Genomic DNA, 14,831 nt, shown 5'->3' on the forward strand with positions numbered 1-14,831 from the left:
ACGAGTGGGGTTTTGTGGTACTGGGGAGGCTCCTTGAGCCTGCCTCCAGGTATCTCCTGGCTTACTGGCGTCCTGTTTACTGGACTGTTAATTGCTTCCCGGGGAGCAGCACATCCCTATCCTTGCCCTGGGTGTGTCCCGGAAGCGGGGTCATTTACCCGGTGTGCAGCAGGCAATATTAACAGGGGGAGAGCACCGGGGGGCACGGTCCCCTCCTCGGGTCACGCATAGCTTGGCTTTCAGCAACCTTGACGTGCCTGGGCCATTTCCATGCAGTTTTTTTGCTGTTTTTTTTTTTTTCCCTGCCTTCTCAGGCAGCAGTTTTGCTTTCTCTCCCTCGCTGCCCTTTCCCTGCCCGCAGGCAACTCCGAACGCAGGAGGCACGCGTTTCGACTCGCCCGGGAAAGCCGGACAGCCGCCCCGCCCGCCCCTTCTGTACGCCGGGAGACAGAGAAGAGGCTCGACACCAACTCCCGGATCTCACCTGGAGCCCTGCGGGGCTAGCCCCGCCGCCCAGCATGAGAGCGCGGAGCGCCGGAGCCCCGGGCACGCTGAGACGGGGCAGGGCTGACAGGGGGCGGGGCGGAGCCGACAGGGGGCGGTGCTGACGGGGGGCGGGGCAGTGTCGTCAGCCGCCGGTGCAGCCAATGGGCTGGGCGCGGCCCCGCCCCGCAGGCCGGCCCGTTGCAGGAAGCGGCCGGGGGACGGTTGCGGGGCCGCTGGGCCGGGGCGCTGACGCGGCGCCTTTAAGAGGAGCCTCGCGCGGCGCGCTCCCCCCTTCCCCTCCGCCCTCGCCGCCGCGCTCGGCCGCCATGGGCTCGCCGCTCCCGCGGGCCGCCGCGCTGCTGCTGGCGGCGGCGCTGCTGCTGCTGGCGGCCCCGGCGGGGCTGCGAGCCGCCCCGGAGGAGGAGGCCGGCCGGAAGAAGGAGCCACCGCCGGCGGCGCCTCAGGGAGCCGACCCGCGGGCTGAGGTGAGGCGAGGCGGGGACGGGCCGCGCCGGCTGCCTGCGCAGCCCTCCCTCCCTGCCGGCCTCCCCCGGGCGGGCCGCGGGGGCGGAAGCGGCGCCGTCACCCCCCGGTCACCCCCCGCGGCCGTTCCCATCCGGCGGGGCGGGCACGGCCTGCGGGAGGCCTTCGGCTTCCCAGATCCCCTCTGTAGAGCAGGGGGAAAAGGCTCCAGCTGCACCGGCGGTTTCCCTGATTTTAGTTGGTTTTTCCGCTGAAACGCAGGGATGGAGGCCGGCCATGGGAAAACGGGCTGACGGTGGTCCTGTTGGGCTGTTTTCCCCAGCAGGTAGACGTATTTGTGCCTGTCTTGCTTGCACGGTGCTTGCATCGACCTCTCAGCTCCTCTGGCACAAGCGGATGGAAGCAGGCTTTGCTGCGACCCACAGCCTGCCGCTCCCCCATCCCCTTGCCCTGCCCCTTACTGTTTATAATGAATTTATTTGCCTTAGAACTTTTCAAATAGCGCCGTGGGTAAGGAGATTCTGGTGGCAAGTGATCGCACAGGAGGATGGATCACAGAACTGTCAGGGCTGGAAGGGAGCTCAAGGCTCAGCCAGCTCCAACCCCCCTGCCATGGGCAGGGACATCTCACACCACAGCAGGTTGCTCACAGCCACATCCAGCCTGGCTGCAAACACCTCCAGGGGTAGGGCCTGAGAAGCAGTTACTGACGTGTGGCTTAGTGCAGGGTATGGAGCCTGCCAGGTTTGGCAGGGCAAACACAAGAATTGAGGCTGGAGGAACTCGGTGTGGTGCAGAGCGTTGGAAGCTAAAGTGTCAGACCCAGGAAGTTGCAGCACTGTTAGAAGTGGAATGCTGGGAAGCGATAAAACACGTTCCAGGTGTTTTCTCTGCTGGTGGATGTGCTGAAACAAGCTTGCCCAAGCCTTTTTCTGGTCTAGTGCACATCAGCTTCCTTCTCCTGGGTCTTGCTTCTGACTGTAGATACCTTGCCCTGCGCAGCAGCGAGCACTGCGGTGCGCAGCTGAGGTCTGGAGGGCGCTGGTCCGGTTTGACTGCTGGGAGGAAGTCTTGAGGCTGGTTTTCCACAGACAAAGGGCAGGAACCAAAAGGAAGGAAAGCAAAAACAAACAAGAAGAAGACACAGGTGATGGAAAAAACTTGCCCCAACGCTTTGATGCAAAGGTTTTGCAAGGGTAGAAAGGGATCCTGGTAGTGTTTGGAAGCGTTCCTTCTGAGCTGTCCTTTTGAGTTTTCATTCTGGATGCTTGCATCTGGAAGTTGCTTGTTTGGTCGAGGCTGTGAAGTAAACAGTAGGTAAAAATGAATAATGAAGTGAATAATAGGTAAAAATGAATAATGAAGTGAATAATAGGTAAAAATGAAGTAATAAAGTAAATAATAGGTAAAATGAAGTGAATAACAAAGTGACTAACAGGTAAAGATGAAGTGGATAATACAGTGACTAAGGTAGAAATAAACAGTGAAGTAAATAGGTAAAAAATAAATAAGTAAATAATAGGTAAAAAGAAAGTAAATAATAAATAATAGATGAAAATGAATAGTAGGTAAAATGAAGGTTAAATAAGAGGGATTGTGGAGACAGTACTAAAGCAGCTCTTCCCTCCCTGCATTGTGGCAGCAGTGGCTCTCGTGCTCTGGCAGCAGTGTGCATGGTGAAGCCCTGCTCTAGCAAGTGCATGGCCTGAGCTGCTGGCTGAGTGCACTCTGAGGTAGGCAGCAGCACGTAACCAGTTAATGATCATTAGCTCTGTGTGAGAGGTGTGTCCTGCCAGTGTCACCCTGCACAGGGTGCTGTGGCAGGAGGCAAGCAAGGCTCAGTAGTTATCACAGAAGCATTCAGGCTGGAGAAGCCCCTCAGGATCACCAAGTCCAGCCCAAAACCTCACTCTGCAAGGGTCACCCCTAAACCATGTCCCCAGGCATCACCTCCAAACCACCTTGAAGCTCACTGCTCAAGCCTGATTAACCCAGGGGGTGTTGTCGGTGTTGTTCCCCTCACCTTTTGCAGAAGGGGTCCTCTCAGGTTGCTCCAGTTCCCGTGGCCAATGAAGAGCCTGCTGACAAGACCAATCTGGGCTTCATCCATGCCTTTGTGGCTGCTATCTCAGTCATCATCGTCTCAGAGCTGGGGGACAAGACCTTCTTCATCGCAGCCATCATGGCCATGCGCTACAACCGGCTGACGGTGCTGGCCGGGGCCATGCTTGCCTTGGGACTCATGACGTGCTTGTCAGGTCAGCACTCCGGGGCTTTAGTCCTTCCTTTCCTCTCTCAAAATCTGCTGGCTGTGTTCTTCATCAATAAATCCTAGCTGCAGTTGAAATGAAGGTGCTAGATGGAGGCTTTTGGTTGGAGAAGAGAGTGAAGGCTTTTTGCCTGGGCATCATAGCTCCTCTCCCATTGAGGGCAGGAGGAGAGAGTTGGGGTTGTGCAGGCTGGAGAAGAGAAGGCTCCCAGGAGACCTAATTGTGGCCTTCCAGAATCTGAAGGGGGCTACAAGAAAGCTGGGGAGGGACTTTTGAGGGTGTCAGGGAGGGATAGGACTCGGGGGGATGGAGCAAAACTAGAAGTGGGGAGATTGAGACTGGCTGTGAGGAAGAAGTTGTTCCCCATGAGGGTGGTGAGAGCCTGGCACAGGCTGCCCAGGGAGGTGGTGGCAGCCTCATCCCTGGAGGTGTTTGCAGCCAGGCTGGATGTGGCTGTGAGCAACCTGCTGCAGTGTGAGGTGTCCCTGCCCATGGCCACAGGGGGGTTGGGACTGGCTGAGCCTTGAGGTCCCTTCCAGCCCTGACAGCTCTGTGGTTCTATAAGATTGAGTGTTTAGGCTCTTACCAGTGATGAGGTCTTTGTGCTCCATAGGCCTCAATAAGGGCTGAAGGAAGAGGAGTGAGACTGAGCTTCAGCACTTCCCTTGCTTTTTGGGCCACTGCTTTCCTTTCTATTTTTAGCTCCTGCTGCAGTTCACGTGCCCAAAGGGAGTGTGGGAGGGACTGCTGCTTTGCCCTCTAAGGCAAAAGATTCTTAGCATGATTACAAAGTTCCCTCATCTGACCTGTATCTGTGTGTGCAGCTGCTTGGGTTTGTGCTGGGAGCTGCAGAAGTGAGCAGTGCAGTTCTGCCACAGCCCTTTGGGCTGGGTGGTACTGACAGAGCCAGCAGCTGGGGGAGGCAAAGGAGGTGGCAGGTGGCACTCAGGAACCTTGTAGCTGTGAGCACAGGCTGAGGGAGCTGGGGCTGTGCAGCCTGCAGAAGAGAAGGCTCTGAGGGGACCTCAGAGCTGCCTGCCAGGACCTGAAGGGATCCTGCAGGAAGGCTGCAGAGGGACTTCTCCTCAGGGTGTCTGCAGACAGGCCCAGGTGGAATGGTTTGGAGCTGAGGCAGAGCAGGGTTAGAGTGGAGCTGAGGAAGAAGTTGTTGAGCAGGAGGCTGCTGAGCCTCTGGCCCAGGCTGCCCAGGGAGGCTGTGGCTGCCTCCTGCCTGGGGGTGCTGAAGGCCAGGCTGGATGAGGCCTTGAGCAGCTGAGTGTAGCTGAGAGGTGTCCCTGGGCATGGTGTGGAGGTTGGAGGAGCTGAGCTCTGAGCTCCCTCCCAGCCTGAGCCCTTCTGTGCCATGGACTCACACACAGCTGGCTGGTGTGTGGGTATCTGTAAAACCAATGGCAAAACGTTTCTGTGTTTATCAGGGGGTGGTTGCATTGCAGACTTTGCTAGCCAGCATTGCTTAGCTGTGGGGGGGAAGAAGCCAGTCCTGCTCCTCCTGCTTCTCCTCTGACTGAGCCCTTTGCTTTCCCTGTCAGTGCTCTTTGGCTATGCCACCACCGTGATCCCTCGTGTCTACACGTACTACGTGTCCACAGCTCTCTTTGCCATCTTCGGCATCAGGATGCTGAGGGAAGGCTTGAAAATGAGTCCAGATGAGGGCCAGGAAGAGCTGGAGGAAGTTCAAGCAGAGATCAAAAAAAAGGATGAGGAAGTAAGTGATAACCTTTGCAGAGAGCCTGGCTGCTGAAGCTGTGAGGCAGGGGCAGGCAGCTGCAGGGGGCAGGTGTGGGGTGGGGGGGGTTCAGCTGGCTCTGGGGCACACACAGGTGTGGGAGATGGGAGGGAAGTGGCTCCTGGAGGCTCTTCAAAGCAGGTGGCTCCCAATTCGATGGCAGGCTTGGCTTCTCAGGAGGAAAGGGACCTTCTCCAGGGGCTGCTGCTGCCACCTGGGGTTTGGTTTTGTTGGGTTTTACTGTGGTTGTTTTTTGTTGGTTTTGGTTTTTTTAATTTGCTGAGGTATTTTTGGACAGCCCCCCCCCCCCTTATTTTTTTGGGGGGGTTGTGTTGTTGTCTCCCTTGGCAGCAACAGCCTGGCCTCTGCTTTTATTTCTTTCCATGGTCAAGCTGACTGGTGCTGAGATTTGGAGGCCTGCAGCACAGATCCTTCTTACAACAGCTTCCCAAAGGTGCTGATGCCTCCCTAGGCACAACTGTGTGGAGTCTTACTTCTTCTGAGATTTTTGTTGGCTTTCACTGAAGAGGAGGCTCAGAGGAGAGCTCATTGCTCTCTACAACTGCCTGCAGGGAGGTTGTAGCCAGGTGGGGGTTGGTCTCTTCTCCCAGGCAGGCAGCACCAGAACAAGAGGACACAGCCTCAAGCTGTGCCAGGGAGGTTTAGGCTGGAGGTGAGGAAGAAATTCTTCCCAGCAAGAGAGATTGGCCATGGGGATGTGCTGCCCAGGGAGGTGGTGGAGTCCCCACCCCTGGAGGTGTTCAGGAAGAGCCTGGCTGAGGCACTTGGTGCCATGGTTTGGTTGATCAGATGGTGCTGGGGGAGAGGTTGGACTGGGTGATCTCGAAGGTCTTTTCCAACCTGGTTCATTCTATTCCATTCTATACTATCCTAATCAAATCCTAATTTGAGAGGCAGCCCTGGGGAGGAGAGGGATCTCTGCCTTAGAAGCAGGAGGAAAGCACTGCCCCTGCAGCAGACACCACTGCAGGCAGTAGGAGCTGGAACTGTTCTGTTCAGTTTGTTTAGCTGACAGTTACTCATCTTAGGGTTGGGTGTTTTGTTGTTGCTTTTTTTTCCTTCTTCTCCTTCACAGCTTCAGAGAACCAAGCTGTTAAATGGGCCAGGGGATGTGGAATCAGGAGCAGGCACCACAATACCTCAGAAGAAGTGGCTGCATTTTATATCCCCCATCTTCGTTCAGGCTTTCACCTTAACGTTCCTAGCAGAGTGGGGCGACCGCTCCCAGCTGACCACCATCGTCCTGGCTGCCAGAGAGGTGAGTGCTGCACTCTGCCTGCTCCTCTCTTGCCCACAAGGAAGCAGGAGAGGCAGAACACTCTTGCAGGATGTGCCAGGCTCACAGCTGCTGCCTTGCTCTGCCTCAGCATGCCAAAACCCAAGTACAAGCACAGCGAAGCTCTGCGTGGTGCTAAAGCTGTGGCTCTGTGTTTGGGAGGCCAGAGGCACCTCTGCAAGGAGAGATCTTTCTGTCATGCAGCTGAACACCACTGGGGTTTTGGTGGGAGTGCTCAGGGCTGGCACAGAACAGGTGACTCTCTGATCTGTGTGGTCATAGTCTTACCACTTTAAAAGGAGATCTTCATCCCAGCAGCCTTGAAGCTGTTAAGAAGGTGTCTCAAAGTGTAGGAAACTAAAAGCAGCTCTGAGCTGCTTTGCAGTCAGACACCCTGTAAAGGGAGTGCTCAGGACTGCAGTGTGTATCACTCTGCTGCATTTAAAGGCCAGTTAAGGCTTATAGTCAGCCTTTAATCAACATCAGTAGCTTGTCTGTGCTGTGTCCTGCACTGAGGTAATTCACATTTCCCCCCCTGCCCCTTCTTTCAGTGCACTTTCAGGCCTGCCCTGGCAGTAAGTCAGTGCTGTGTGAGGAAGGAGGCTATAACCTGTAGGAACCTCTTGTCTGACAGTGCAGGGGAAGGTTCTTAGAGCTGGCAAGGCAGAGAGCAGCAGGAGGAGAGGATGATCTCATTGTTCAGGCAGTTGCATGCTGGTTTGGAAAAGGAGGAATCATTCCTGGCTCTTCCCAAGCCCTTGTGTGGTGGTAGGGAAGTTACTTAAGGCCAGCTTCTCCCTGGTGGTTTGCATCTGCTGTGTCCCAGTAGGAAGTGGCCATCAGACTCTCTGGGCTGGTTTGTGGAGTGCTGGGCAGCTGAAGGCAGTGGGATGTTGTCTTTAGTACATGAAGTGTTTGTCTAAGTGCTGCACAAACAGGGACTACCAAGAATGAGTTGGAGATCCCCTGCTCTGGTTTTCCAAGCCAGGGAGGGGTCAGAGCCTGGATCTCCTTTCATTTCATCTGAGGGGTACTTCTGATGCTCCTTTGCTGCACCACACAGATAAATCCTCCTCTGTAAAGTACTGATACATGGCAGGAGCGTTGCAGAAATGCTTCTGAGGAGAGACTTTGCCTTTATGTGGGGATTTGAGCAGAGTAAGGCAGCTGTGGCCATGCATTCTTCAGAGCAAAGAAAACAACCCCCTGTGAGCCTGTACACTGGGGGAGTGGTGTCCTCCCTGCCACAACAAACAAGCAGGGCTCCTTGGCAGGGGAAGAAGCCTCTCTGCATGCAGAAGGAGTTCAGCCTGCCTTCCTGAACCTAGGCCTGACAGCAGGCCTGAAGAGCTCCAGTTTACACCTCAGCAGTTTACTCTGTGTAGGAATTGTTCATCTGCTTAGGGAAAGGGAGCAGGAAGCTCAGTAGTGCCCTGGATTGGCTTTGCCTCAGCTGCTGCCAGCTCCTGGAGACACAGCATGCTAAGGGAAGCCACTGGAAGTTGTTAGCTTCCAAGGAGGGCTCCGGGGAAGGGTGGAAGCGAAGTCCCCACTCTGCCAGTAGAGGCTGTGCAGGTAACTGCTGAGCACAGGGGAGCTGCAGGAGCTTTGGGTCCTGGGGGCAGTGTGTTCTCCTGGCACAGCCCTGCTTCCCAGCTTGGTGGTTTCCTGCCTGGCCTCTGCTTGGTGCTGGCCACTTTTCCTCACTAGCTTGTGGCTGTGGTTCTTTTGGGCAGGCACTGTTGTCTTTCCTTCATGCTGTATCATTTCTCAGACAGTTTTGCTGCTTGCCTGGTGGAGATTTCAAGCATTCCTTGTGTGGTGGCAGCAGCTTTTCCCCCTCTCCTCTTCCTCCTTTTTTTCCCTCCTCCTCTGTGCATCTCTCAGCTCTTAACACTCTGAGGTGTGCAGAGGCTTCAACTCCACTTTCCCTCATTCATCTTCACACAGCTCCTGCCTGGCAGGGGGGTTGCTTATCACCCTCTGCACTGAAACCCTGCAGCTTGTTATCCTCTGCACATTGTTTCACTCTTCCCTCTTTGGATGGTTGAGGGGGTGTAGAGCCTACACTCTGAAGCTGGCCAGGAGAGTCAGGATGGTCTGGCTGCTGCAAGCCTTCATTTGCAGTCCCTGGCTCTATTTTTAATCTCTCTAATTCTGCTGGTGTCCTCTCAGCTGCTGCATACTGTGCTCCTCAGCAGCTGCCACCTTTCCTCGAGAGCTTGCTTGGTAGGGCAGTGCAGATCCAGGAATCGCTCTGCTGCACTGGAAGGACCTGCAGCTGCTTCTGGGTTGGAACATGCCCTGTGCTCTTAGTCAGGTTTAGCTCTAAGCACTGCCTGCTGTACACTGGCACTGCCCTTCAAGGCAGTGGTGGATAAGCAGAGCTGGGGAGGCACCAGGGAGTATCCTCTGTGCGTGACTGTGCAAGCAGGGAACCGAGGCCTTGCTCCTCCAAGCAGGAGGTTACCACAGGCCCTGGTGGGTTTCAACTCTTCTGATGTTTCCCTTCTGTGTTTTTTCCCCTCAGGACCCCTATGGAGTGGCAGTAGGAGGCACAGTGGGGCACTGCCTATGCACTGGCTTAGCAGTTATTGGAGGGAGGATGATAGCACAAAAGATCTCTGTTAGGACTGGTAAGTGAAAACTCACTCCATCTGGCTTGTTTGGAGCAGAGCAGGAGAGCTCCTAGAGTGCTGCTTTCCTGGAGTGCTGGCCCAGCCTCCAGCAGACTGTGGCCACTGCAAGGAGCTGGGTGGGTTTGGTGCTGCCTCTTTCAATGCAGTTCCCTCAACTCTGCCATAAAGGCTAATTCGTTTGCCACTCACAACTGATGGCTTTGGAGTGGGCTGCCCAGGGAGGGTGTGAAGGCCTCCTCCCGGGCTGGCTGAGGCCTGGAGCAGCTGAGTGTAGCTGAGAGGTGTCCCTGGGCATGGTGGGGAGGTTGGAGGAGCTGAGCTCTGAGCTCCCTTCCAGCCTGAGCCACTCTGTGCTCTTATTTTCCCCCACACAGCCAAATACTCAGCAGGTGCCAATCGCAGGTTGGTTTGCAAGCTAAAGCACTAAGAGACAGAAAGCTTCCTTCTGGGGACCAGAATATATCCTTGTGGATGCAGCTGGACAGCAGGATGGGCATCCTGACACTGAGCTGCAGGGTTGGAAGGGACCCCAAGGATCATCCAGCTCCATCCACCCCCCCTGCCATGGGCAGGGACTCCTCACCCTACAGCAGGTTGCCCAGAGCCCCATCCAGCCTGGCCTTAAAACCCTCCAGGCATGAGGCTGGCATCACCTCCCTGGGCAACCTGTTTGCAGCAGAAATTCCCAGGGAGGTGATTTAGGAACCAGACACTAAAAAACCTCCCTAGAATGATCTGCCCTGTGCCATGGAAGCTGTCTGCACTGCCAGTGTCTGACCTGCCCCTGCTCTGTGCTTGCTTTGCAGTGACCATCATCGGGGGCATTGTCTTCCTGGCCTTTGCATTTTCGGCACTATTTATAAGTCCAGACTCTGGGTTTTAACATTTGGCAGAAGCAGCAAGGATTGGAAGCCTCCAGCAGCAGCTCTCCTTGTGCACTTTTGTATATAATGTACAGAACTGTAGTGAGAGGAGCACTGAAGGTGAGACACTGAGCTGTTCGGAGCCGTGACTGGTGGGACTGGCACAGCGCTGGACGGCTGCTGCCCTCAGAGCTGCTCCTGGCCTGCTCGGCTTATTCCTTGGTGCCTGCTGCCCTGGTGGGATCTGTGTGGTTCTCTGGCAGCACCTGGCTCAGCTGAGTCTTGAGGATCTGTTCTTGGAAGGATTGAGGATTGCTCTCTTCTTCCTCTCTCAGCCCTGGGCACCTTTCCTCTTTCCTCAAGAGCTGATTCTGAAGGGTTCTCACAGCAGCCCCTGGCTGGCTCTGCGTTGCTCAGCAGAAGGTGCGCAAGAGAAAGCTGCTGCCCTTCATCTCCAAGGACTTCAGTTCCAGGGTGTGCCTGAGGCTGGATCAGCGAAGCAACAAGAAGCCTGGGAGCAGTTCCTGCACCACTTCAGCTGCCCACAGTGTTCTCAGCTTAATTTGGAGGGGAAACTTCTAATCAGGGATTTTTATCAGGCAGTGGATGTGTGGTGATCACCAACCCCCCTGCCCCAGAGGCAGTGGCTGCAGCTGCTCTCCTTTGACCTGCAGTGGTGAAATGGTCCAAGAGTGCCAGGTCTGACCAACAATGGGATCCTTAGATTCAGATGTGCTCCTGGTTTTCTTTTTTAGGAGTAGAAGTGTAATCAGGAAGAGTATCAATAAAACTGTGTCTCCATTGGGCTTATCCTCAGCAGTGCTTTCTGATGGGTCCCCTAACTCCTCCTGCCAAGGCAGGAAGGTGCAGTGCTGAGTGCAGCCTTCAGCAGGAGGGTGGTGGAACGCTGCAGCAGGTTGAGGCTCCATCCCTGGAGATACTCAAGGTGAGGCTCCACAGGGCTCTAGCTGAGGCTGTCCCTGCTGACTGCAGGGAGTCAGACTGGATGACCTTTGGAGGTCCCTTCTGGCCTGGACCATTCTGTGTGCACACAGCAGAGCTTTAGAGGTGCAGCTGCCTGCAGCTGCTCAGTTCCAGGCAACAGAACCCAAGTGGAGATGCTGGCCAGGGGGCCTGGGATGAAAAGCCTCTCACCCCAGCTGTTAGAAATGAGAGTGTACCTGTTGGTGGTGAGGGTGCCTGTTCCCAAGCCTCAGCTGAAGCCTGGCTTGTGGCCCTGCCTGTGGCAAAGTGCAGCTAAGGGAACCTCTAATCTTCTGGCCTGCCAGGACAAAGTTTCCAAAGGAAGCCTATTGCCCCAAAGTCCAGCTCTAGCTCACAGGCAAGCCTGCTCTGTCTCAGGTAATACACCCAGGGCTGGGGCTTGGCCTTGCATGGCCCTTGACCAGCCTCTGGCCACCCTTATGAGCAGTCCCTCTCCAGCCTTCTGGTTCAGCTCCAGGCTTTTGCTAATGTTACATTTCTTAGCATCACAGAAGGGTCTGGAAGGGACCTCCAAAGCTCATCCAGTCCAACCCCTCTGCACTCAGCAGGGACATCCCCAACTAGATCAGGCTGCCCAGAGCCCTGTCCAGCCTCACCTTGAGTATCTCCAGGGATGGAGCCTCAACCACCTCCCTGGGCAACCTGTTCCAGTGTTCCACCACCCTCCTGGTGCAGAACTTGTTCCTCACATCCAATCTCAATCTGCTCTGCTCTAGTTTGAAGCCATTGGCCCTGGTCCTGTCCCTGCAGACCTTTGCAAACCCATAAAGTGACCTCCTCCACCTCTGTGCCACATCCTGTAGCTGTGCCTTTCCTCTGGGTCAGTTAAATCCACTTCCCAAGTGAAAACACAATACAGCATTAACCAGGTTGGAAAAGACCTTCAAGAGCACCAACTCTGACCCATTCCCCAGCACCATCTAACAACTCAACCATGGCACCAAGTGCCTCAGGCAGTCTCCTTTTAAACACTGCCAGGGTTGGTGACTCCACCACCTCCCTGGGCAGCACATTCCCATGGCCAAGCTCACTTGCTGGGAAGAATTTCTTCACAGAGCTGCCAAAGGGGCTGGCAGTGGTGAGAGGCAGTGTGCTGTGAAGGCTGCTGGCAGGCCTGGGGCAGCTTTTGCTGCTGTGTCAGCCTGGAGCAGCTGCAGGCTGCCATTTCTAGCACTGCTGCCCGAGGCTCAGAGCTGCAGCTAACCTTTGGCTTGCTGATCTTCAGGGTAAGCATGGGGGGGGGCTGGGGGTGGTGGTGTTTCTAGGCTTGCAGAGCAGCAAAGTGCCACTGAGCAGCAGTGCCTCAGGTGTGGCAGCAGCTCAACTTCCAGCTCCTCTTCTTGATAAGTCTAAGAAAAAAAAAGGTCTTGATAATGCCAAAGTTCAGCTTGCAGCAAGCTGCTAACCCTTGCTGGCTGCCTGCTGGTCTGTTACCAGTGCTGGGGGGTGACTGGTTTTAGCTCCAGCTGCAGCACAGCCAGAGCCTTCTCCTCTGCAGGCTGCACAGCCCCAGCTCCCTCAGCCTGTGCTCACAGCAGAGCTGCTCCAGCCCTTGGATCACCCCTGTGGTGCTCCCCTGGACTCGCTCCCCCAGCTCTGTGTCCTTCTCCTGCTGGGGACACCAGAACTGGAGGCAGGACTGGAGGTGAGGTCTCAGCAGAGCTGCTGGGGACACTGGAGCTGGCCCTAGCAGAGGTTTCTGTGCACAGCAGCAAGTCCAGGCTGTGCACACCCAAGGAGGGGCTGCAGGAGTGCACTGCAAGGCAGTGATGGACACACACAAGCCAGGGAGCTCTGGGCCTTTGAGGCAGTCGATGTATAAAGAGAGACAGAGCAGAGACAAGGAAGGAAAATACAGCATCGGTTTTTACTGAAATCTCACAAGTCTTTGGCAGGGGAGGGGAGGGAAGAGAAAATCGACACCAAGCAACTCGTCAGGAGTGGGTTCTGGGGTTGGGGGTGGGGAGAGGGCCTTGACAGAGTGTTGGGAAGGGTCAGAGGCTTCACCGTGGAACCCGGAGCAAACTGACATCAAGCAGCTCGGGGAGGGGAGGGGAAGAGAAAACCAAACCAAACCCAAACCTAAAGCAACCTCCAGACCCTGAGAAGCTATCAGCCCTAAAAGGAAATAAAATCAGCAAAAGCTTTTCAATGAGTTACATTTATTCAGTTAAAAAATTGACAGTTAGTAATGGTCACATGAACACCAGGGAGGCGGCTCCACAGCTCCTGCCCTCCACACGAGCGGCACCGAGGGCTCCTCCTGCTCCTCCCTTTGACACAAATCTAAATGCCAGATAAAAAAAGAACAGAAAACGAAATACAAGAGAAAGGTGAAGCCCAAGACACTGTGAAACCAACACTGCCTGAAAAACCTCCAGCTGACACTCCCCAAGAAACCATCGGGTTGTTGTTTTAAACCTTTCTGGTTGGAAAGTGAAAGGTCAGACGGAGACAACTTCCTGACTGCTTCCCCAGCTTGGGAGCCCCTTCCCAGAAGCGCCTGGCACGGAACTGCCATCGACTGACTGATTGTCTGTTGGTGCAGCATCTCGCAGCCCTGGCTGGGGGAAGGGGGCTGGGAGGGGGGGGGGGAGCTCCAGATTAGGCCACACGGCAAATTTTGTTCAGACACAGTGTTGTGTGCTCCCCCTCCCTTCCCTGCCTCCCTCCCTCCCTCCCCACCACCTCCCCTCTTCAGGTACAGCCTTAGAGCATCATCATGCCGGCAAGGACTCATGCAGATGGCAACAGCATGGAGCAGGAGGTTGAAAAGTAAACACAACAATACAATCAAATCCAATCAGCTGTTAAAGACAACCCAGAGCCCAGAGCCAAGGAATGTAGTGTTCAGAACCGGGACACGGGGCAGGGGGGACAGACACCCACAGAGCAAACCAACCGGCAGCCAGCCGGGGGCTGGCGCCACGAGCGGCACACAGGCAACGAACCTCCTCTCACCTGCGGCTGGCAGAGGTCTCTCTTGCACCCAGACCCACTGCACCCTCCTCAGCTGGGCTGGGGCTTAAGTGCTATTCCTCTTAGAAAAGTTAGTTACAGTAAAAAATCATCTTTCTATTTCCTTAATTATTTCCTTTTTAATTATTTCCTTTTTATGTCTTTTATTTCCTTTTTAATTTCTTTATTATTTCTTTTTATTTCCTTTTTATTTACGTTTTAATTTCCTTTTTAATTATTTCCTTTTTAATTATTTCCTTTTTAATTATTTCATTTTTTATTATTTCCTTTTTATTTCCTTTATTTCCTTTTCAATTATTTCCTTTTTATTTCCTTTATTTCCTTTTTAATTCCTTTTTATTTCATTTTTATTTCCTTTTTAATTATTTCCTTTTTTATTATTTCCTTTTTTATTATTTCCTTTTTTATTTCCTTTTTATTTCCTTTTTATTTAATTTTTTATTTCATTTTTAATTATTTCCTTTTTTAATTATTTCCTTTTCAATTATTTCTTTTTTATTTCCTTTTCAATTATTTCCTTTTAAAATTATTTCTTTTTTATTTCCTTTTTTTATTATTTCCTTTTTTATTTCCTTTCTTCTTTCCTTTTTTTAATTATTTCTTTTTTTTTTTAAACATTTTCTTTTTTAAAAATAATTTCTTTTTAAATTCTTTAAAAAATTCTTTTCTACAATGATTTCTTTTTTCCCATTATTATTTTTTTTAAACCTCGTTTCTTCTTTTTCCATCCTTTCTTTTTTTGGTTGCTTTTTCCCATCATTCCTTTTGTTATCATCACTATTATTATCGTTTCTTTTTTTTTTATTATTATTATTTATTCTTTTTTAACTATTATTTCTTTTTCTTTTTATTCTTTTATTTTTTCCACCAGGGATCAGTACAAAAATAAAAGGTTACTTATTAAAACTAAGTCTCTCTCTTTTCCCTTTTAAGCAAAATACCTGATTTCCCCAGCCCCCTCCGGCTGCACATCGCGCCTGGAGCACTGCTTCCAAACACAGCAACTTCCCAAACCTGGCAGCCTATGGCAGCCCCTGGCAGCCTTTGGCAGCCCCTGGCGAC

General features: G+C 53.3%; 1 protein-coding gene across 1 annotated transcript; it reads left to right on the forward strand.

Moving 5' to 3' along the window:
* Positions 1 to 709: 709 nt before the first annotated feature.
* Positions 710 to 10,595, forward strand: TMEM165 (transmembrane protein 165). The gene is made up of 6 exons (XM_068137716.1): positions 710 to 971; positions 3,002 to 3,227; positions 4,790 to 4,965; positions 6,083 to 6,265; positions 8,814 to 8,919; positions 9,729 to 10,595. Exons 1-6 carry the CDS (start codon positions 813 to 815, stop codon positions 9,803 to 9,805), a joined length of 927 nt encoding a protein of 308 aa, XP_067993817.1. The 5' UTR covers positions 710 to 812; the 3' UTR covers positions 9,806 to 10,595.
* Positions 10,596 to 14,831: the final 4,236 nt, after the last annotated feature.

Source organism: Melanerpes formicivorus, unplaced genomic scaffold, assembly GCF_026170545.1.
Source record: "Melanerpes formicivorus ecotype bairdi unplaced genomic scaffold, bMelFor1.0.p_v2 SCAF_4, whole genome shotgun sequence".
NCBI lineage: Eukaryota > Metazoa > Chordata > Aves > Piciformes > Picidae > Melanerpes > Melanerpes formicivorus.